The 23,413-nt window shown below is 41.7% G+C and overlaps 1 protein-coding gene across 2 annotated transcripts; it reads left to right on the top strand.

Moving 5' to 3' along the window:
* The first annotated feature begins 3,385 nt into the window (after positions 1-3,385).
* Positions 3,386-23,362, top strand: dhrsx (dehydrogenase/reductase (SDR family) X-linked). 2 transcript variants are annotated; one of them, XM_082523468.1, is made up of 7 exons: positions 3,386-3,550; positions 15,336-15,443; positions 18,115-18,183; positions 19,045-19,146; positions 19,233-19,440; positions 20,494-20,701; positions 21,948-23,362. In XM_082523468.1, the coding sequence occupies exons 1-7, from the start codon at positions 3,451-3,453 to the stop codon at positions 22,128-22,130; spliced, it is 978 nt and encodes a 325-aa protein (XP_082379594.1). In that variant the 5' UTR covers positions 3,386-3,450; the 3' UTR covers positions 22,131-23,362. The 2 variants fall into 2 exon arrangements, with proteins under 2 accessions (XP_082379594.1, XP_082379593.1); XM_082523467.1 differs by lacking the exons at positions 15,336-15,443; positions 18,115-18,183; positions 19,045-19,146; ... (1 more) ...; positions 20,494-20,701; positions 21,948-23,362 and adding an exon at positions 11,437-14,682 and having other exon boundaries at positions 3,436-3,550.
* Positions 23,363-23,413: the final 51 nt, after the last annotated feature.

Below are 23,413 nucleotides of genomic sequence, written 5' to 3' on the forward strand. Positions count from 1 at the left end.
GCAAGTTTCGGATACAAAATTTCTGGGTGTGATAATAGATAACAAAATCTGCTGGAAACCTCACATAAAGCATATACAAGCCAAACTGTCAAGAAGCATCTCCGTACTAAGTAAAGTTAAATATTTTTTGCCTTCCAAATCACTCCGGGTACTTTATTGTTCACTTATATTGCCATATTTGGAATACTGTGTGGAAATTTGGGGAAACACATATAAAACTGCACTTCAACCAATATGTAAAATTCAAAAAAAAGCAATCAGGATGATTAATAAAGCAGGATTTAGAGACCATACTAACATCATGTTTTTGAAATTAAAAATACTGAAGTTTATGGATCTTATAAAATATAAAACTGCAAAAATTATGTACAAGGCCAGATACAATATGTTACCAGGAAATATACAGAGGATGTTCTATGACAGAGAAGGAGACTATGAATTGAGGGGGAAATTGAATCTAAGGATTCTTAAAGCACGGTCAAAGGTTAAAACCTTTTGTGTCACTATTTATGGGGTAAAACTGTGGAATAGTTTTACTATAGATCTACAGCAATGCTCAGGAATTAGTAAGTTCATGAAAATACTTCGAAAACTGATTTTGGAAGAATATGATACCGATAAAGATGATCACCCATTGTATGTATAAAAATATCAAATTATATCCAAATTATATCAGTCACGGTAGCCAAGTTTATATAGGTTCTCCTCGTGTATCGTGTGGAGTATGTGATGATGGGAATTAGGTGAATTATGTGGGATCAATAAGATGTTGAGCAGGGGTAGGAATTAATAAGTATGTTCATACTTCTTCCTACTCCTTTTCAGACCAAACATTATTACATTATGTCAGACGATTTTGTTTTATTTCATTATATATTTTTTGTTTATCTGAACACATACGTGTGTGTGTGTATATCTACATATATATTCGTATCTGTAAATGAAAATATATGTAGTGTGTATATATTGTTTTTTGTTTTATATGTCTGAAACAAATAAAGATACAATACAATACAATACAATACAAGATTTGTTGGATATTTGCAATAAATCAATCATCTGTAATCATGTGTGCTTTTGTTGGAACGAACCAGGAGGAGCTAGATTAGAGATGAGTTTATCTGAGAGATAAACTAGATGTCCATGGAGGCTTTTCTGTGTGAACTAGAGATGGCACGATACCACTTTTTTATGTCCGATACCGATATCATAAATTTGGATATCTGCCGATACGATATGAATCTGATATAGTGTGTTTTAATCAACAAAACTGTTTTTTAAATATCTTGCTGCATTTTGTATAAGTTCATACTCAAGTTTAAAACAACAACTACACTAAAGCTATTCTGTTATACCTGTATGCAAAAAAAAAATTTCATAGTTCAGCAATACTGATCAATCTAATAAACTTAAACCTACACCATCCTCCCTATTCTGGTATTTTAAAGAGTACTTAGTGTAAATATTAAGCAACCTAACTAATAGGGTTCCAACTCCCAGCAACAACAAAAATAAATAAATAAAAAATAAGGAACCACCCCTCACGCTCCACCTCATGATGCTTAATCGACGTAATCAACCTTAATTTGATGCAGTGTGAAAAAAAAATGCACAGAAATCAATTATTTTTCAAGAAATATTAAATAGATTCAACATCTTTCTTCAACAGAACTGCAGACTGCACAGATGGTACCTTCCCAAAGAAAAAAGTACTATAGCTTACTAGGGTATATATATTAGACTTAATAGTTACTATATACAGTAATGGACTTCTATTTATTTTGCATCAAATTAAAACTTTGGGTGTCAGATAATTATTTATTAAAAGCTAGACATTTTAAATGAGAATAAGAAAGAAAAGTATGTCTTTGTGCCCCCTTTTCCCTGTTCATGCCCTATCGGCCCCCCTGGCTAAACTTTGCTAGATCTGCCCCTGCACAGTTACCAGCGTCAGCTACGTAGAAAAAGATCCTGGTGTAGAAAGTAATATTAAATACATTCTAACAACAGCTGATCAAGCTTAAACGTGCTGCTGTTGTTCAGCCGCTGGTTTCCTCTTTCTGGTGCAAAGTGGGCCAAAAACAAACCAGAGAGACGGACTCGCGACAGAAAAGCCGATCAGCTGATCGTTAAGCAGTTTCATGATTGAAGTAGCAGCAGGAGAGGCAGTCGCTCCATATATCGTTTGTTAAGCTTAACGCAGGAATGCTTTACAAACATTCAGAGATGGACTTACACACTTGCTTTACTTCTCTCGGGATAACTTTGTCGGAGATGAAATGCCAGGTTGCTAGCGAAGCTCCACATGCTATCCAGACCACCGACAGGTCCCGCATGCCACAGCCGCTCTATCACGTGATGCATACTGCTCCGACGTGCTAACGTTCTGAGGTGAGTTACGGCGTGTTGCAAGTTTTGTGAGGTGCTTTCGTGATATTTAATGGATCGGATTACATTTTTTATTTTTCTCCGATATCCGATCCAGTAATTTAGGTCAGTATCGGACCGATACCGATACGTAATATCGGATCGGTCCATGTTTAGTGTTCGCGTTTATAAAACAAATATCTCTGTATCTTCTATCATTGTAGGATCTACTGTACAATATAAAGCACCTTGAGGCAACTGTTCTTGTGATTTGGTGCTATTTAAATAAAATTGAATAGAATTGAGTCATTCAGAAAGATGTTTCAGTCTAAACTATCATGTGATAGATTACAGTCTCGTGTCACAGTAAAGCTCCCTCAGCAACAACAGAAAATATCTGAGCCTCACTAATACAGCAAGTTTTACATGTTTTTATTGTCTGTATTTCTTCCAGCTGGTTATTGTCTGCCAAGGAATAGAAATTTCGGTTACTATGGCGAGTTTGGTTAAGCTGGTGGAAAATATGACTTTGACATTTAGCTGATGTGTAACCTAGTTATTAGTAGTGACGGTCTGTGAAGCTCCAGTGCATGTGACAAAAAACAAACCACACTATGCTTCAGAGGCTCTGTGTCAAGGTACCCCTGTCCCCCCACTGGGACATATTGTTTTATTGTGTATTCTATTTTCATTGTTGTTAATGTTGATACCAATAGACATGTGGCGGGTCTGCACCTCATCTCTGCCCCTACTTTAACCCCGCTGCTATGGCCCAATAAATATACCGTCTGAATAAGGCCATCAAACAGCTCACAGCCTCTTCATCAGAAACTACAAAGTACCGATACTGTTATTATTGTTGACATAACGACAGCAGATGCATTGACGTGGCTGTTCAAACTAAACACTGTTCACAGCTTTAGCGGAGAAAATGCGTTTCAGCTCATTTGGTTCCGCCCTCTTTGCGTCAAAACTTCTTGAGGGCGGAACCACTGACAGACTTATCCCAGTGAGGCGTCCACACGGACTCATTAACGGAAGCGCACTCGGACTCGGAAGCGTTTCGGTGTGGGAAGCAGAAGGATGTCTCTTCAGTCGGTGCTGGTGCCTCTCTTCAAACTGTACTTATGCGGAATTAAAGTTCTTCTCTACCAAATTTTCAACCGCTCCTTTACGCTCCCAGGTCAGTCCCGCTTCTCTCTTACACAGCTCTGTGTCTGCTGGTTTGTGCCTGATGCATATTTGTCACCATGTGCGGTACTGATGTCGTGTCGTCGTCGACAGAAGCGCCTGCAGGTATAGAACTGCTCGGTCAGCTGCAAGAACAGGACACGGAGAGTTTGAAGTACTCGTTAGTCCGTAATTCCGATCGATAGCGTGAGGAAGATGTGATTTCAGCCAGAGCCGTGCGGTGCGTGTGTTTGCGGCTGAACAGCAGTTAAAGTAGCGTTTTCTAACTCGCAAACGGTTTTATGCTGGGATGAGATTAAACTGAGATGATTCTTACGGTGAGTCCGTCTCCTCGTGGGCTCCTGCGCGGGCTGTGACACAAAGGGGACTCAGATCGCATCAGAGCAATCCTGTTTTCAAAGGAGGTTCATTTAATTTTCATTATCAATCATTTGTTTTTATTTCTTACACTGATTCATGTTTGTACACTTCCTGTGATGGTGAATGCACTGACCTTTACACGCACGTTTCTATGCTTTTTCTATTGACGTGCATTAATGTCCCCAGGGACAAGCTTCATACCCCACTGAGCTCATAGGCACTGTGGTAAAGGTGTGACATGAGAGCCGCTTTGTCTTTACAAATGCAAAGAAAAGCCTGTGGAGCTGTAACAGCCTGGGCCCATTAAAACTGTGACAGAGGTCATAAGAAGTGGCTCTCTGAAGCATGTTTTACCAGCTGTTTTAGTCCGAACTAAACTATATTTATATAACATTAGTGGTGCAACGGATCCAAAATCTCACGGTTCGGATCAATTTTACGGATCTGCGAAAAAAGACAAAAATGTAACATTTACTTATTGAAGTATTTTTGCCTGTTAAAAACATTCAGCTCAAGACTCATTCCACGCAATTATAAAAAAAATGATGGTACAATATGGGGCAGTACAGTCTTTGTATCTACCACTCAATTCAATTTTATTTATAAAGCGCCAAATCACAACAACAGTCGCCTCAAGGCGCTTTATAATGTAAGGTCGACCCTACAGTAATACACACCGCTCGTTATATCGCACTCTGCTGTGATATAACGAGCGGTCACGTAGCTTTCCGTTGCCCTGGAGCTCCACCCGTTTGTAGTAGTTGGGTAACAGAAGATGCCTGGGACAGTTCAGCCATAACTTTAAACTTTTCCTGCTCATACATGCTTGGAACGATGTTGCCACTGAAGTGGACGCAAACGGGATATCACAGCGTGGCTCAAGCACGTCCATCATAGTTTAAACCCCTTGTTTTGCGCAACAGAATACGGCCTCCCGTCTGCAGCTAAACACCCCAACAGCTTCTGTAATAGCTTTAGCCCGGGGGGGAGAGCTGCTAAAAGCTGTGAACTTCCTTTTGTGTTCGTCTTGATGCATTCTCAATCATCCAGGGAAATAAATCTCCAAAAGTCACCAACTTGGAGTGTTTCAGTTTGCCATCTTAGGGAGAAATCAACACACTTGGGTGTATGTCCTTTGTTGCTGAGATTTATTGATAAAAACAGTATAAAAAACCAACCATTTGTACACATATTTACAAATAATAATAAAAAGTGAGTGAGTACATTTCAACATTTTCAGCAATCACTCACAATCCTGGCACTGCCATGGTATCTGTAGTCTGCATTTACCACATGTGTATCTGTAGCCAAACGGAAGAAGACAGTCTATATTCTTAGCAGCATGCACGGCGTGGTTCAGACTGATAACACCACCAAAAGGAAGCCAAACACTGTCACCCTTTACAACAAAACAAAGTGTGGCGTGGATGTGATGGACCAGATGGTTCGGGAGTACACTGTCCGCAGAGGAACACGGCGCTGGCCAGTTGCCGTGTTTTATAACATGATTGACATGGCAGCACTGAATGCACATGTGCTGTATCAAGCATGCACCGGGACGAAGGAAAGACGGGTGGACTTCCTGGTGGAGCTTGCAAGAGAGTTGGCTCACTCTCATGTAGCTGCGAAGAAGGCAAGAAAAGAACAGTTGCTTCGGACACAACCCTCCACACCGAGCCCTGGAAAAGAGCCACGTGTCAGGTCAAACACAAATGCAAGAACAATCATGCCACTATGCGACGTGTTCACTGCTACAGATACACATGTGGTAAATGCAGACTACAGATACCACGGCAGTGCCAGGATTGTGAGTGATTGCTGAAAATGTTGGAATGTACTCACTCACTTTTTATTATTATTTGTAAATATGTGTACAAATGGTTGGTTTTTTGTACTGTTTTTATCAATAAATCTCAGCAACAAAGGACCTACACCCATGTGTGTTGATTTCTCCCTAAGATGGCAAACTGAAACACTCCAAGTTGGTGACTTTTGGAGATTTATTTCCCTGGATGATTGAGAATGCATCAAGACGAACACAAAAGGAAGTTCACAGCTTTTAGCAGCTCCCCCACCCCCTCATCCACACACCCCCACTCCCCTCCCTCCAGAATTCCCAGGTAACAACCTAATTTACATATGAATGACTAGCCAATTTAGCTTCCACTTGGCTGAAGCTAAAGCTTAGCTAAAAGCCTACCAGCCATTTGGCTGGAAGGCGGGTTTTTAAAGGTAGAAAGGTAGAAGGCTGGCCGGCGGGTGTTAAACTCCTCTGCTCCTCCACTTGGACTGCTAGCGCTAACCATAACTACCACTTGACAGACCCACCACGCCACCTTACACATACTTGTTTTTCTTCTGTTTCCTATCTTCGGATCATGTGTGTACCGAACCGTGGAGTGGGATCGGTTCGTATTATGGATCAACGGTGATCCGTTGCACCACTATATAACATGTAATGAAATAATAGTATATGTGAATCCAAACTTTTATTTTTAACCCAGACAGAACTCCTGGGTTAAAGTGGAGTTCAGCAGGCAGGGGAACATCAGCTGTAGTACTTTAACATATCTGAAAGGATCCCAGTGATTCGTGCTGTGAGCTCCAGCAGATCTTTGTGTACCCGTGATTAGCTGCCACGTGTGACCACTGCTGCTCCATAGTGGACTTACACAGCTGACTTCACCATGATCTAACCCAGTGTTTCATTTTTCCATTCCCTACACTGAGGTGGTTTTTCAGGTGAACTTCTCATCGCCAGAAAATGTTTGTTTTTATTTGTTTTTTCAAAATCATAGCAAAAGTATGTAGACAGGTGGAGTTACAGCTAGAGGTTTTTGAAAACCCATTTATCAAAGGAGCAGTGTTAGTAATTTAATTTTAGTGAATAAAGCATGTGACCATAGAGTGGAAAATCACTAATGCATTACACTGTAAGACAAAGAGGGAAGTGTTTCTGGAGATGCAGATCTGGGTTTTATACCCACATAATCTCACCGAGTGCGTGACTAATGACAGATTTGTTGCATTCCTTTTTTTGGGAATATCCAGCAGCATTACAAAAGATCAAAACTGATTGGCCTTTGATTTAATGAGCCAAATATTCACTTTTAAAAACAGACTTTTATTGTAGTTCTGAACATCAGTGTTACTGGTGACGAAATCAAGATTTGTTGGATATTTGCAATAAATCATCTGTAATCATGTGTGCTAGATTAGAGATGAGTTTATCTGAGAGACTGCTCAGGTTGGAGGCGGGGCTTTAGACATCTACACAGTAGGATTGTCAAGAAAAAAATGTTACTCCAGTATTTATTGATACGAAAATGAATACAGAATTACGATACTTTGCATCAATATTGATACAAACAGCTTAAGAGGAATGTTAGAGGTCTGTAAAGCTCCCGTTTCAGCAACATTGAAGTTATCATAAATGTTAACCTGGATGATGCACACATTAACATTAGACACTTAACTATTAGTTCAGTGGCTATCAGGTAATTGCTGGGTAATCATTGCTGTGGCAGCTAGCAAACTGTAGCTGGATAGAAGAAGAATTGTTCCGGCTCAGCTGGTCACAGATGGAGTGACCAGGGCAGATTATATTGGCACAATATAAATATTGTTTCTTATTCTTTTTTTAAATGTAGTTATAATGTATCGGCAATTTTCAATTAAAAAAATTCAAGGGAATGTATATTTCTAATCTTCAGCTCATTGTTGTTACATCATAATATAATAATGATACAAAACAATTAAAGGAACACTTTGAAAACACATCAGGTCTCAATGGGGAAATAAATCTATACTGATATGGAGTGGGTTGATAGAAATGACACAAGACTGAGCATTTCCTTGCAGCAGGTGGGACCTAGAACTAACTGCATAGGGTTTGACAGTGGGTCTAGGGTAGTCTGAGTGCTGTTATCCAGCCTGTAGAGATCGGTGCGTTGCTCCATGGATATACCCTACCAAACTCTCACTGACCCACGGCCGAATGCTGCACGTTCTCCGCAGTATTTCCAGACCCTTTTACATCTTTCACGTGTACTGAGTGCTGCAGGTACTACGGCTGCTGCTTTGAAAACCACAGAGCCCCACTAGTGGACGTGACAATTCCAAAATTCTATGGCAAATGCTAATTAGGCTCCACAGGGCCAAACAGTAAGCACATAATCTGCTGGAGGACCTCGGACCCTCAGGCCACTCTCATGAAGTCTGTCCCAGGGACAGCAGCAGGGAAGCCCAGACCTCCCTCTTGCCACTTCTTCCATCTTATCTGAAGGAACATCAAGATGTTCCCAGGGAACAGATACACACTCTCCAGTGTGTCCTGGGTTTACGCCGGGGCCTCCTCCCAGTAGGACATGCAGGGCTGGAACACCTTATCCAGAAGAGGACACCCTTAGCTGTTTCCTTTCAATGTGGAGCAGTAGCAGCTAGGGCTGTGCGATATGACCAAAACCTCATATCCCGATATCAGACATCTATCGTCCGATAACGATATAAATCACAGAAATGTAACATTTCCTGTAAATTCTGTGAATCTCGAGCAGCTCGACTTGCGTGAAGTGTTTCCAGCTGCGCGTCGTGTAGCTGGAGTCGAGTGTTTTAACCGATGCATGAAACGATACGTTTTTAGACATAAGTTGTAACAGCTGTTGTTTTCTTTGTGAGTATTTATTACACGGCGTGCTGCGGGGAGAAGCCTGTTCTAACGTTTGAGTCTAAGGTTTATTTTTTAGCACCTGGCGGCTCTTTTTACTTCTCATCCGTAAATAATCTGCTCTTTCACGTGATTCAGTTTATTTTGAAAAGTCTCAACAGGATCTTGAGCTTTATTGTGAAAGGTTTATGTGGAACATAAACAAGCGGACATGCGATGCTGTTACCGTCGTTGTTGCTAACGACAACGCATAAAAACAGGCGCTTGTCCGTCCGTAGTGTGGTTATATTAAATATAAGAGAAAGAAGAAATTAATACAGCCGCTACAGTGACCATCAAAACCATGAAAAAATATTGCCGTAAACAGTTTATTTTGCGACACCACGAAACAAACGATAGCGTAAAATGAAACGATGGACGTTTTTATATCGTCATCCGATATATATGGTTATATCGAACAGCCCTAGTAGCAGCTATACTCTGAACCCTTCCCAAATGACTGAAAGCCCATCCAGGAAAGGTGGAAGCTAATATTCGCTATATATGACAAAAACATCAGGCCAATATTAACCATTTCACCATTTGTGGCATCTGGTGACAAATGGCTGCCACCAAATGGCAGATGGACACAATAATTTACCTGTATTGGGCATCAATTAAAATTTTAACAATTAAATTAAGCAACTAGTGTGTCTGGTACCAACTACTGATGACAGCAACAGTCGGTTAGTCTCTAGTTAACTCTTCATCATCTACGATAAAACCACCACCAAAAGCCACCAGAGCTTATCTTTGCATTGTTACAAGCTGTAGTGCTATGTTTTTTTTAATTATTTTTTATTTAAGCATTTCAATTTATTCTACATGGGTGGCACGGTGGTTAGCACTGTTGCCTCACAGCAAGAAGGTCCTGAGTTCAATTCCACCATCAGGCCGGGGTCTTTCTTTGTGGAGTTTGCATGTTCTCCCCGTGTTTGCGTGGGTTCTCCCCGGGTACTCCAGCTTCCTCCCAGCGCCCCCCGCGACCCTGAAAAGGATAAGCGGAAGCGAATGGATGGATGGAATTTGTTCTACATCAGTATTACATTTTTTTTTTTTATTAATCCTAATTTTATCAACTTTAGTTCATAGTAACTAAATAAATTGCTAAAAAGTGCAATAAAACCACAAAGAAACTGAAAGCCATTTTTCTAGATGTAGACCTCAATTTATAAATAAAAGGTTGCACAAAATCCTTTCAAACCACCTAAAATTAATTTTTTGTTTTCATAACTTTGTTCTTGATATGTATTTATTTTTATATATAAACTATAGCAAAAATGAGAAAAAAAAACTGTGTATATTGTGCTCAATTTATAAAAAGTCATCAGTACTAAAGTAGTGCAATCAAAGTGTCCCAGTAACCAACAGGAAATGTATATAGAAGAGGAAGTATATAGAAGGCCACAAAGTTAAACAGTATTTTTTTCTGTTATTAATTTCAATAATGCCAAAGCAGCTGAAGCTGATTGACAATCCTCTCGGCTACTTAACTGACCATATCAATGTCTCAGAAGTTTAATTGACTTAGTGCTGTACTCTGATTAAAAAGTGTCCCTTTAATTTGTTTGAGAAGTGTGTTTATATAATTAGCGCGACCTGTGGCAGTCATTTTCACCAGGGCTAAACAACCATTACACAAACTTGAAATTTGGTTCCAAGAACGTGAACGTAGTTGAAGGATTCGGCTGAAGAGCGTGTGAATTGACCGTGTCACGTCACATGTGCCACTTTGGAATGTGAACAGCATTTCACACACATTAAATGCGCCATGCTTTAGCAGTATTTGCAACCGATAGCCTTCATTCCTTAAGGTTAATGTTAATATGCCTGTTTATAATTTGTCATTCCTGTAATTAAATGGTTATGTCTGAGTACTCTGACTCACAAACATTTATTTTGTACAGCCAAATATTGGAGAACTGCAGCTCCATTTGGCTGTTATTGGTCTTGAGTTAGATACGATGTGGCTGCCAAATAGTTGTGGGTGGAACCGTAGTGTAGTAAAACCAGCAGTTAAATGATGTGGTAAACAAATTAGATATGAGTAATTTGTTTAATTGACTAATATTTCTGGTGGCGACCTAAAAGGGCAGCAACATAATCGACTTATTGAAGGTAGGTTTAAAGTGGACATGAAACACTGTGTAAAGGTTAATTTACACTATGGAGGATGCGCTGTCAAAAACTGACATAGATGTGACACTTAAATAAGAATAAGTGCTTAAAGGTTTTAGAACATGCTTGGCACTATCCTGTGCCAGTACAGGATGTGACATCACAGAGTTGGTTGGTTGTGGTTAACAGACTTCTATAAGTTTAGGTAAGCTAGTGACGAAAACAAGAATACTAAAACTAAAAAATGTGTTCAAAGGGTAATTTTTTTTTAATTACTCCTGGCTGCAACAACGAGTTTTTGTTAATCTAATGTGGGTCTATCAGTTGCAAATAACCAACCAACCTGGTGACCTGATATTCTGTACTAACTCAAGATGGTGCTAAACCAGTTCTAAAAATTTGAACTTTTAAACAGTTAATTCTTAAATCCAGCTTCAGAGGCAGTGTTAAATCTGTCAGTTTTGAGAGCAGGATTGCATAGTGTACATGTAGTGTCTCATGTGGCATTGTTATGTTAGGGTTACTTGTGCAAACCTCAGTATCAGTGTTAACCATCATGCAAATTCCTATCTTAGCCAGATATTTTATCTGCTCATTTGCATGTTACTTGTTGGGAGAATTGTAAAATCCAGTTCTCAAACACTTAAAATGTTTTTATCACCAAAATCAAATGTTTATTTCACTGTTCTTGTTAGGTTCTCGATAAGAGAAGCCATCCTGATGGACTTTATACCTAAGGAGCCAATGGAGGGTAAAAGTTCAGGACCTTCGTGCTCAGGCCTCAATCTGGTCGCACACCCACGTGCCAAAAGCAAAGTGTGGAAGTACTTTGGCTTTGACACAGATGCAGATGGCTGCATATTACACTGGAAAAGGATTTACTGTCGTGTATGTATGAGCCAAATTGCCTACTCCGGAAACACCTCAAACTTGTCATACCACCTTGAAAAGAACCATCCCATAGAGTTCAGTGAGTTTGTGAAAAGCAACACAGATCAGATGCGGGAAGCTTTTGCTACGGCGTTTTCTCGGATAAAGACTGAGCCTACAGTTTCACAGCAGCAGTCCCAGGAAACCTATTTAAGGCAGAGCTTAGACTCTGAAAACAAACGACACAATGATTTGACAGTAGCTATTATCAACTTCATTTGTGAGGGGTTATATCCTGTATGTACAGTTGAAGAGCCTACGTTCAAGAATTTAATCGGTATTGTCGACCCTGGATATTCTCCTCCAAGCAAAAGTGACCTCGCAGCCAAAATGGTTCCTCAAATGTACTGCCGTACCCAAAATGTGGTCTTTAATGAGCTAAGTGGAGTTATGAATTGTGGCATTGCTACAGATCTGTGGCAAAGCCAAACACAAAACAGAACGTATATTTCACTTTCTGTGCATTCAATCAATTACAACAGTGCATCTGGCTTCTCGGTGACCAACAAATGCCTTAAAACTTTTGAAGTACAAGAGGACAACAGAGCTGAGAATATCACCAGAGCCATGTATGAAGCCTTTGTGAAGTGGGGGATAACTCATAAAGTCATTGGGGCTACCACAGATGGTTCGGTGGATGTGGTGAAAGCATGCTCCCTCCTGGATCTGACAGTGGAAATGCCCTGCCTTGGACACACAATCAATCATGCAATGGCTGAAGCCTTCCAGCTGCCACGAGTGAGTGGCTTTTTGGGATGCTGCCGCAAGCTTGTCGATCATTATAGAGAATCTGCAATGTATACAGTACGAGAAAAGCAGAAGCAACATGGCCTTGCTCAGTGTACACTCATCACAGACCAGGACAGGTCATGGTTTGGTACATTGGCAATGCTACAAAGACTGAAAGAGCAACAGGCTGTTATAAGTATGACACTTATAGAGAGTTCCAGTAGCCATCATTTCACCTTCAGTGGTTCTGACTGGGCCTTGTTGGAGGGCTTGATTGAAGTCCTCCAGCCCTTTAAAGTTGTGGCAAACATGATCACTTCTTGTAAGTATCCAACCATTAGCATGGTGAGACCTGTCCTTCATATGCTGCTGAACACCACCCTCAAAATTAAGGAAGGGGATCTCAAAGAGATCAGCATGAGCAAAGAGCTCATCTCCAAGGTCTTGTCAAGCACATATTCACAGAATTCACAGTTATCCCAAGAGATCGCAACATTCCTCAACATTGCTACATTTTTGGATCCTCGTTATAAGAAACTGCCTTTTCTTTCCACCCAAGAACGCTCCAAAGTTGAGAGTATTATTATTGAAGAGGCCAAAGCAATCCTTGAGAAGCAGATTTCGGAGCGATCGGGCCTTGATGATTCTTCTTTGGTGTCTGATGAGCCACCTTGCAAAAAACTGGGACTTCTGGGTGAATCTTCTGCCAGCACTTCAGTTCAAGACAACCCTTTGGCTGCCATATTTTGCCAGTCAGATGCAGACCAGAGCCAGGAGGAGCTACATGCTCAAGTAGTAGAGGAGCTGAGCAACTACAAGTCACAGAGGGTTCTAGGTCTGAATGAAGACCCTTTGCTTTGGTGGTCGAACCATGCACCTTTGTTCCCCACACTTCCTAAGGTGCTCCAGAAGTATTGGTGCGTTCCTGCCACAAGTGTTCCTTGTCATAGGTTGTTCAGCTCATCAGGTACTTTTCTTTCTGGGAAAAGAAACCGCATACCTTCAGCTCTAGTGGATATGCAGGTTTTCCTGTATGAGAACTCTCGGAGCTACTATGAGCCTGAACCCTGTGAGGATGAGTTTGAAACTGTTTTGGAAACCAACTCTAGTTTGGCTCAGCACTAAAGTGACTGAGGTTTGAAAGAACTTTATTTACTTTGCTAAAGGCTGAGGTTCTAAAGGCTGAAAAGCCACTGGTGGCATAAAGGGACAACGTTTTCAGCCTTTATAACATATGGGACACTTTAGCTTTTAAGTTAACTGCTGTAAACACATTTCTCCTTTACAGAGCGGATGTCCTTATGCATTCAAAATCTGCACAGAAACTCTATTGTATTAAAATGAAGTGGAAGGTTACAGAAGAAAGATTTATCGTTTATGTAGCAATATTGTGTTTTGTCTTTATTATAAATGTGTCAGCTGTTTTTTGTTTGTTTGTTTTGTTTTTTAAATTTGTGGCCATTCCCAAAGTCTTGCTTGATGGTCTCACCTGTACACATCTCGGTGGGGGAGCGTAGTGCACAAACACACCTCTCCAGGTAAAACATTTGCTGCCCATGTGGGCATGGAAATTCCACAGTAAGGGCTACAAGCACACTCTGCCATCCTCTTTTTCATTTAGAGTAAGTACAGAGTGGAACAGGGTACAGGCCAGGAAACTGGTTCCAGTGCCCAAGCTGTGCACTGAGGTGAGCCTAACTATCTAGTCGCCGTCACTCGCTTGCTTAGGATCAGACTCCTTTCCCACCAGTGAAGTGACACTGCATGTACCACAAGCCAATGTTGGAATGATTAATTATATCTCTTTAAACTTCATACATTTAAACATGATATTATGTGATAAGGAAACGTGTGAATTATTGGTTCATAAATATCTCTTAAGAAATACCACTAGGGTGATCAGTTTAGACAGTCTGAAACAACAATGTTTTATTTGCTGTTAAATTTAATTTTCAGTTGCTGTTGAGATTTATGTACCAAAACTACATTGCAATGGTTAGGAGAAGATCATGGTACAGATTAAAATAGAATATTTTAAACTCATTAACCATGTGAAAATCTTCCGGTTTGTATGTTGGGGGACGAATGCCTCGGCAGACTTACAGAAACCTTTGATAGTAGTTGGGCGCATCTTACCTCACCGATCAGTTGTTGTGACTTCCTAGTATACTCTGATGTTTAGTTGTCCTTTTGTCCCCTCAAGTGTCATTCAGGCTATGTACTTTGTAAATACTTGTCCACATATTGCAGAACTGACTGATAATAAATGTGAGTAAAGGTTTTGCTTGTCTGGCTGCTTGATGTCTTCACTTTGCATGGGAACAATGTTCAATATTTGAAAATGCAATGCAGTCATACAAACGGATTTCACCAGTCTGTTCTGGAGCGGTGCATTTCATAGGTTTCATATATTCCTGCTGTTTTCCTGGGTTACAAGCAAAACAAAGCAGAGTAACTGGTATTTATTTCTTAACGAGCGCTACAAGAAAGGTTCTGTGAAAATTGATCTAAGAAATCCACATGTCATGCTCTTCATTACACTATTAAAAAATGTCAGTCACTGGCCTGGGTAATTGGTCATTGTATTTCCCAGTGGCAGTCAAGTAGAATGACATGTCATTGCATTCATAATTAAGTTCAGATATGTTTCTAAGTTCTATACAAAACCAGCTGAGTAACTATAGAAAAAGCTTCTTGTAAATCACCTGACTTACAAAAGTGTGTATAGCCTTATCTGCACTCACTGTAATTCTGTTCTGTTGATTCTTCGAATGCTGTGTTGCTGCTGCATATTTACAGATGACTGTTAATAGATCAGTCACGGAAGACTTTTGTCCCAGCATTGTCTTAAACCTCATCGTTACTGAACCTCGCCAGAGTTTAAATGAAAGATTGTGCAATGTTCTTATGTGGTCCCCTCTCTCCTCCTACACAGTCTTACCCAAGCAAAATGGAAGGGTTGCCATTGTGACTGGGGGTACCAGAGGAATTGGTTTTGAAACAGCAAGACACCTGGCAAGCCTTGGCATGCATGTTATCATAGGTAGGCTAATGTCCGATCACATGCCTTCACTCAGTCAGTTCCCCTTTCTATACTTTTTCTTAGTTGTGGCAGTGCCTTAAAGTTGCATTGTTTCAGATGTCCCGCAGGCTGGGACTCTGGTCTCAAAAACTGTGTGTACAACTATGTAAAAAGGAACCTACTGCCCACTTGAGCTATAAATATTTTGTATGTTGTCTATGGAACTAAACAGCAGTTGTGTTTAATATGAACTTTTTGACCTTTTATATTCATTTATTGAATGACTTGCACAAAACAGCACTGGAATCTTTCCATATATGGAGCTGAATGCTTCATATCTGCACTGGCAGTAGATCCTAGGTTCTCAAAGTGTAGCCCACAGGCCAGCTAAATGTATTAATGAAAATGAAGTGATCTACAGGGTGGGACAATTATATGGATACACCGTAATAACATGGGAATGATTGGTGATATTAAAGTCCTGTTTGTGGCACATTAGTATATGTGAGGGGGCAAACTCCTCAAGTGGAGGTACAGCATACACCACATTGTTAAGTCTGGAGTTTTGTCTTTCAGGTGAAAAACTCCAAAACACAGACTTAACAATGTGGTGTATGCTGTACAGTGCAGCGAGGAATGCCCAGACCTCTACATCGGAGAGACCAAACAGCCACTTCACAAGCGCATGGCACAAAGTAGAAGAGCCACCTCCACAGGACAAGACTCAGCAGTCCATCTGCATCTAAAGGTCACAGGTCACTCTTTGAGGATGCCAACGTTCACATTTTGGACAGAGAGGACAGATGGTTTGAAAGAGGAGTGAAAGAAGCATCTATGTCCACTGTGAGCGACCATCTTTGAACAGAGGCGGGGCTTACGACACCAACTCTCTGTCATCTATAATCCAGTTTTGAGATCCCTCCCAGACGCCTTAACGCCCACTCACATCCTGGGCCATCTGACCTCAGGAAATCACATGATAAGGTGGGGCCAGGTTTCACAATGAGCTCGCCCGAAACTCTGGCTGATTGGGACCCATGCCCAGTTTCACACCTTGGCTCAGGCGATTAGAGGATCATCAGGTGGTCCTTTTGTCCCTCTGTGGGGGGAAACTCCCACTAGGTTTATATCTGGGACTCTCCACCATTTGACCTTAGAACTGAAGAAGCTTCTCGGATGAGAGGTGAAACGTCTTCAACTTTGACTACGATGACCTGGATGACTGAGAACCTTCACAGACATCTTCATTAGTGACAGTTTTCCTGCGTCCACATTTTGGCAAATCCAACACTGAACCAGTTTCACGAAACCTAGCAAGCAGTTTGCTGACTGTAGCATGGGAGATGGGTGGTCTCGTAGGGGGTCTTGCATTGAAACCTGCTGCAATGACCCGGTTACTGCGTTCACCAGATATCAACACAATTTCGATCCGCTCCTCACGTGTTAACCTCTTCGACATGTCAATGGCTGTGACCAAAGAGAAACTTGTAAATAACTCATGAAAGAATAAAGTTACGTTGAAACCAAGCACACCATTGTTTTTCTTGTGACATTACCAATAAGTTTGATGTGTCACATGGCCCTCTTCCTATTGAAAAAACAAAAGTTGTATCCAAGATGGCCGACTTCTAAATGGCCACCATGGTCACCGCCCATCTTGAGGAGTTTGCCCCCTCACATATACTAATGTGCCACAAACAGGACTTTAATATCACCAACCATTCCCATGTTATTACGGTGTATCCATATAAATGGCCACCCTGTAGAATGAATCTACAGTTCATGCAGGACCAACTGAGCGCTTTACTTGGATTTAAAATCTTTAACTTTTCTAGCACAATAGGGCTAACTAAATGTTCCTGGTGTCAATGCATGCCACCTTACTACTGATTAAAGATTGTTACAAAATGAGAATTCCAACAATAAATTCTTTCTGAAAAGACATTAACATACAAACTTTGCAAACCCTAACTCTGGAGCAGGGATGTCAAACTCATTTTATATTGCAGGCCACGTACAGCATTTTGATCTTAAGTGGGCTGAATCAGTGATGCCCTCGTTTCAGTCAGCGTAAATACGCTAAACTACACCTTTTAACCCCCTTAAGTCCAATTTCAACAGTACGTCTCATTTTTACTACAAGATGCTGCTGTAGTGATTGAAAGAAATCTGTTTCACAAATAAATGTGTAAAATTATAGAAAGTTCTGCTGTCTCATCGCCCAGGAGAGTAATCCACATGAATTCTTCTGTCTTTTAATTATTGTTTATCTAATTACTGTGGTGTACTATGAATGGTCATGGTACTGGTGTTCATCAGCAGGAAAAGCTGTAAAACCCATGAAAATACAGCTAAAAGTCCAAAATCTATAACTTCCTAAACATATTCCAAAACCATCCAGTGGGCCCCATCGGAGTCTTTGGCAGGCCGATTCTGGCCCCTGGGCGTCATGTTTGACAACCCTGCTCTAGATTATTTTTTCATTACCTCCATCATCCTGATGACGACGGACTAAAATACCAGAATATTACCTTCCCCTGTTGATAGACGCGTTGTGATTGGCTTTTTCTCCAGTGTTCATTAGTATCAGTCGTACCAAAGGTTTTGTTAGCGAGTGTAGGCTGTAGCATTGAGTGGATCAGCTGCTGGATATCTGCCCACCAAGCCTCTCTTTGATCTTCATCATCTCCAGCTGGGAATGAGAGAGAAGAAGGTGCAGCAGCTGTTAGGAAGATTCACGAAGAAGGGACCGAAGGAACCGGTAAGTCCAGTAACACGGAAGCTCTCATTCAGTATTGTCTATGAAACAGGAAGTGGGTCTTCCAAAATAAAAGCTCAAATTTCAGATAAAAATGTTATACCATGGCAATGCTTTACATCATAAATACATATATGAAATAATGTCAGCTGTGATACTTGCTCTCTGAAAAGCTAAATAACAGGATCACATCTGAGTTGACACAGAGAGCAAATGAAAGCCGACTGTAGACCCAGGCACAGGCTTAAATAAGTTAAAATAAACTGTTAGTGTAGTCCAGCCTAACTGGAAACTCAAAAAATACAGTGCAGAAAAACACACACACCTTTTATCCCTACACATGGTGAGTATCAGTCATCCCAGCCTGTAGCAAAACATAAGTGATAATCTAAAATAATGTCAATGACAATAATCCTGATTTCTTCCTAAAAATGATACTTTAACAGTAAATAATCGGTGTTATGGACCAGGTATGTCACATTTTCTTCTCCATTACCATGGCAACATTGAGGGTGTTAAAACCAGTTTGACCTCGGACATGACCTCCCCTCAGAATACAAAATGTAAATCCTGACAAACCAGCATCTCCTGCTGTGTAACGACACGTAAAGAAATGAGCATGTGTGCTAATGCTTACTAGTATAAAGCCCTTCGTCGTACATATGTTCCATACTGTCCTCACTTGTTGAGATGTTTGCTACCTTTAGGGACTTCTGGGAGACAAACTCAATCATTTCTGCCTATTGATGGTGGGGCGTATGATGTGGCGTGCACAGTGACCTCGAGAGGTCACATGCACTGCAGCTACTGACTGCTGTTACCTGATGACAGTCAGGATTCAGTGCTGTTCTTTTCTTACTGCAGCTGAGTTTGTCTTCGTGGACATGACGTCACTGAAATCTGTGCGACACTTTGTGCGGTTGTTCAGGGACAGAGGTCTACCCCTCCATGTCCTGGTTAATAACGGTAGGCTATACAAACGCACACTGATGATGGTCTTTGCAAAGTCACGCACCGGTTTACTACATATTAAACTTGTTCCTTTCACGTAGCTGGGACCATGATGGTTCCTGACAGACAGACAGAGGATGGCTTTGAGTACCACTTGGGCCTCAATTACCTGAGCCACTTCCTGCTGACCAACTTGCTGCTTGATCTGCTGAAGAGGTCAGGAAAACCGGGCTGCTGCTCTAGAATCATCAACATGTCCTCTGCTACACATTACGCAGGAGTCATAGACATGGAGGACTTAAACAGGAGGTGAGAAGATCAATCAGTGGGTGTGAAACCCTCTGAGTCTGAAAGAATACAAAAAGTTTGAGTGATTACATTTTATAATAATCACACAGGAACTCTGCAACTTCACTGTCATGTTTAAACTGGAACACTTTGTCATCTTCATTCCCCTAGATCCCAGCGTTAGCACTGTTAGCGCTCCTGCACACCACTAAAAACAAACTACAGAAGGTACATCCTGCTGCAGGTCACAGCGTAGCTGCAGACTTTAATCAGACACATCTGAAGACTGTGCTTCCTGATTTCAGCCAGCATGTATTCTTAGCATGCCTACAGAGCGGCGGGCCTGTTGGAGCATCTCTTACTGCTCCTGAGTAGGAAAAACGAGGCACACGTGTTCAAAGGTTTTATCTTAGTTGGATTACTGTGTGAGGATACGGGGTAATGCACACAGGCACACTAGATAAGCTGAATATGTGGAGCACACAAACTCGTGGATGTGGTCAAATAATGGACAGGAAACAAAATAAGGTTCACAGACAGAGACAAAGGAGGGTTATGAGCTGAAGGCTGCATTTAAAACCATGTGCATAACAGTCTATGGACTGAATTTTATAGAATCTGGAGAAGTTAAAAAAATCAGAATCAGAATACTTTATTCATCCCGAGGGAAATGATTTCCAACACACTCTTTGAAGTGTTTTTATGGTGTTAAATGTTTCCATGGTTGTGATGTATGTTACATAATGGGCTGGGATGATGTGTGAACGTGTAGACAGGACTGAGAGCAGCACTCTCACAGCAACGATGCCTTTTAGAAGACTGTTGAATTTCAGACATTTAAGGTTTTTGTTCACAGGAATTGTTGGTTTGTGTTCTAGTTGGGAAGAGTGCATGTTCTCACCCCGAGATAACGAGAGTGATAATAGGATGTCGGAGTTTTCATGAACGCAGCACTGACCTGGACGCTGAGAAAGCTGCTCTCAGCTCTGTACCGGCTGCAGTACTCTGGGGAAGTTTGGGATATATAAAAAAGCCAGGTTAACTCTGATTCTCCCTTCACCCTCTTCTTCCCAGGATCCAGTACAGTTCCCATGGTGCTTACTCCCAAAGCAAACTGGGTCTGGTCCTGTTCACCTACTACCTGCAGGAGCAGCTGACTGCCAGCAGCTGCTCTGTGACTGTGAATGCTGTGGACCCGGGAATGGTGGACACGGCGCTGTACGATAACCTGTGGACTCTGGTGCAGCTGCTCAAGAAGCCAGTAGCCAAGATATTGTTCAGGGTGAGGACCAAGTTATTGTCTTCAGCTGGAAGGTTTTCCTCCGTTATTATTACTCTTTGTTCATGTTTTTGAGTTTATGTTTGGGAATTTCAGAAGCAGGAGCAGGCCTCCAAACCTTCCAGCTGTCATCTACAGAGGTTCCCCCAGTTCTGCAAGCTGTTCATTCTCCTTTACGTGCCCTCCCTCCCTCCCTCCTTGTTCTCAAATCTTTAACTTCTTCCTTTCTATTTAGTACACGGGGATCTGCCAGGCCCAGGAGCCGTCACCAGTCCCCTTCGAGGCCTTCCCCAAACCGCAAAATGAGGACGTGGGCCCAGCGAGTGAATTCTTATCTCCGATACTGATAATGATGCATATAAAGACCTGGTGTGTGTGTGTGTGTGTGTGTGTGTGTGTGTGTGTGTGAGTGAGAGAGATCCTCTGTCAGTTATAAATAGTGAGTTGTCCATTGATATTCATCATCACTCACTCACTCACACACACTCACTCACTCACTCACTCACACACATTCACTCACTCACTCACACACACACACATTCACTCACTCTCACACACACACACACACACACACACACACACACACACACACACACACACACACACACACACATATACTCACACACACTCACTCTCTCACACACACACATTCACTCACTCACTCACACACACACACATTCACTCACACACACACACACACACACACACACACACACACACACACACATATACTCACACACACTCACACACACTCACTCACTCACACACACACACACACATTCACTCACACACACTCACTCACTCACTCACTCTCTCACTCACTCACACACTCACACACTCACACACACACACACACACACACACACACACACACACACACACACACACTCACACACATTCACACACACACTCACACTCTCTCTCTCTCTCTCTCTCTCTCTCTCTCTCTCTCTCTCTCTCTCCCCTCTCCCTCTCCCTCTCCCTCTCTCTCTCTCTCTGCAGGTGTAAGCTGCTGGTCAGCAGCTGTGTGTGTGGCTGATGTTCTGCACTAAACCTTCAGTTCAGTTTGAACCACATGGTTGTGAAACTTTGTGTGATGCTGTTATGATGACATGATGTGTTCACTGACAGGCACAGAAATCAGACATGCTGCAGCTGAAGTATTCTAAAGCATCTTTATGAGAGGAAACACTCACTTTTGGAGATGTTACGAGGCTTTGAAGCTGTTGTTGTTCTGTGCTTTGCTCAGACTCCAGCAGAGGGAGCCTCTACAGCCGTCTATGCTGCAGCTGCTTCTGAGATGGAGGGGGTGGGTAGCTGTTACCTGTACAACGGCCAGAAGACGCAGTCTGCGGGTGTTTCCTACGACTCTGAACTACAGGCCAAGCTGTGGAAAAAGAGCTGCCAGCTGGTGGGTCTGCAGGAGGCCTGACCCACCAGCTGACCTTAAGGCTGGATACTTCTGCATCCTCAGTCCTCACTGGGACAATCTTATCTAACAATGTTTCAGAAGCCAAACATTTCAAAGTTTTGCAACAATACGCTTGATTTCATATATAACTTTTACTCATATGGACGTGTTCATTGTGTTATGATTTTAACCACCTCTATTTGAACTTTACCTGACAAAAAAGATAACTATACCAAAGGAGCAATTACATCCACGGCCTGTGGTAGGCCCGAGCTCATGGCCCATCATATGTACCAGACATCACATGTGCCTGTTTTTAAACCACACCTTAATATGATTAATATTCCACACAAAGACAGACGTAGAAAGGTCTGAGCTCACATGAAGCCTTCGTGCCTTAGCTTTACCTGTTCATGCCTGTAAATGACTTCTTACTGATTTATTCTTCACTTTATATTTCACTGTGTGCTGTGATGTTGCTGCTAAAGGAGCAAAGCGTGCCTCAGGAGTGATGTATGCTTTATCGGTTTTATTTATATAGCACCAAATCACAACAACACTCACTTTAAGGCGCTGAAATGACTGGAGGTGGAGCCGGAGGTGGAGCTGGCAGAGTTCAGTACGCTGTGATTTTCATTGGCAGTGAGCAAGATGGATGCCAGTGTAAATGAATATTGTCTGCTCAGGCTGGGACAACGTTAGAGGTGAGACGTGCATATGCTGGACAAACACAGCTGCCAGGGTCAAAGAGGAAGTTCATGGATGCAGTGAAGGAGGGTGGGAGCCAGGTGATAGTGACAGGTTAGGATGATCTGCTGTGGTGACCTCTAAATAGTAAAGGTACACAATAAAGTACTACACTGATGTGTTTTACTGCAGAGTAGGTGAGTACAGTCAGACTTGGAGCTGAGAGCAGTGCCTTTAACTCGGGCTGTAAATGGGTGGAGTTGGCTTCACCCACAGACTTAGTGTAACTGTAATGCTTCATGAATGTGACTCCATAAAAGAAACATGAACCTGTCAGTGTTAGTAAAACTAATGATCACTGCTGCTTTAGTCTGGTTTGCTGTAATGAACTCGTCTCCTACATGTTAACTCTCAGACGCTGTCACAGGCTCACAGCGCCACCCTGTGGACACTATGTACATTCTGCTCTGTTTACGCACTTTGGACCAATGTAGCCATGTTTCTGCTGTCTGTGCTGTTATTTGATCTCTGAAATGGTAAATAAAAGTCACGTCTCGGTCTATCAAGGATTGGTGTTGTTACTCTGTAGCTTAGTACTGTTGTAAGTACTTTTTCTT

This window comes from Aulonocara stuartgranti (assembly GCF_965226115.1).
Source record: "Aulonocara stuartgranti genome assembly, chromosome: 23".
NCBI lineage: Eukaryota > Metazoa > Chordata > Actinopteri > Cichliformes > Cichlidae > Aulonocara > Aulonocara stuartgranti.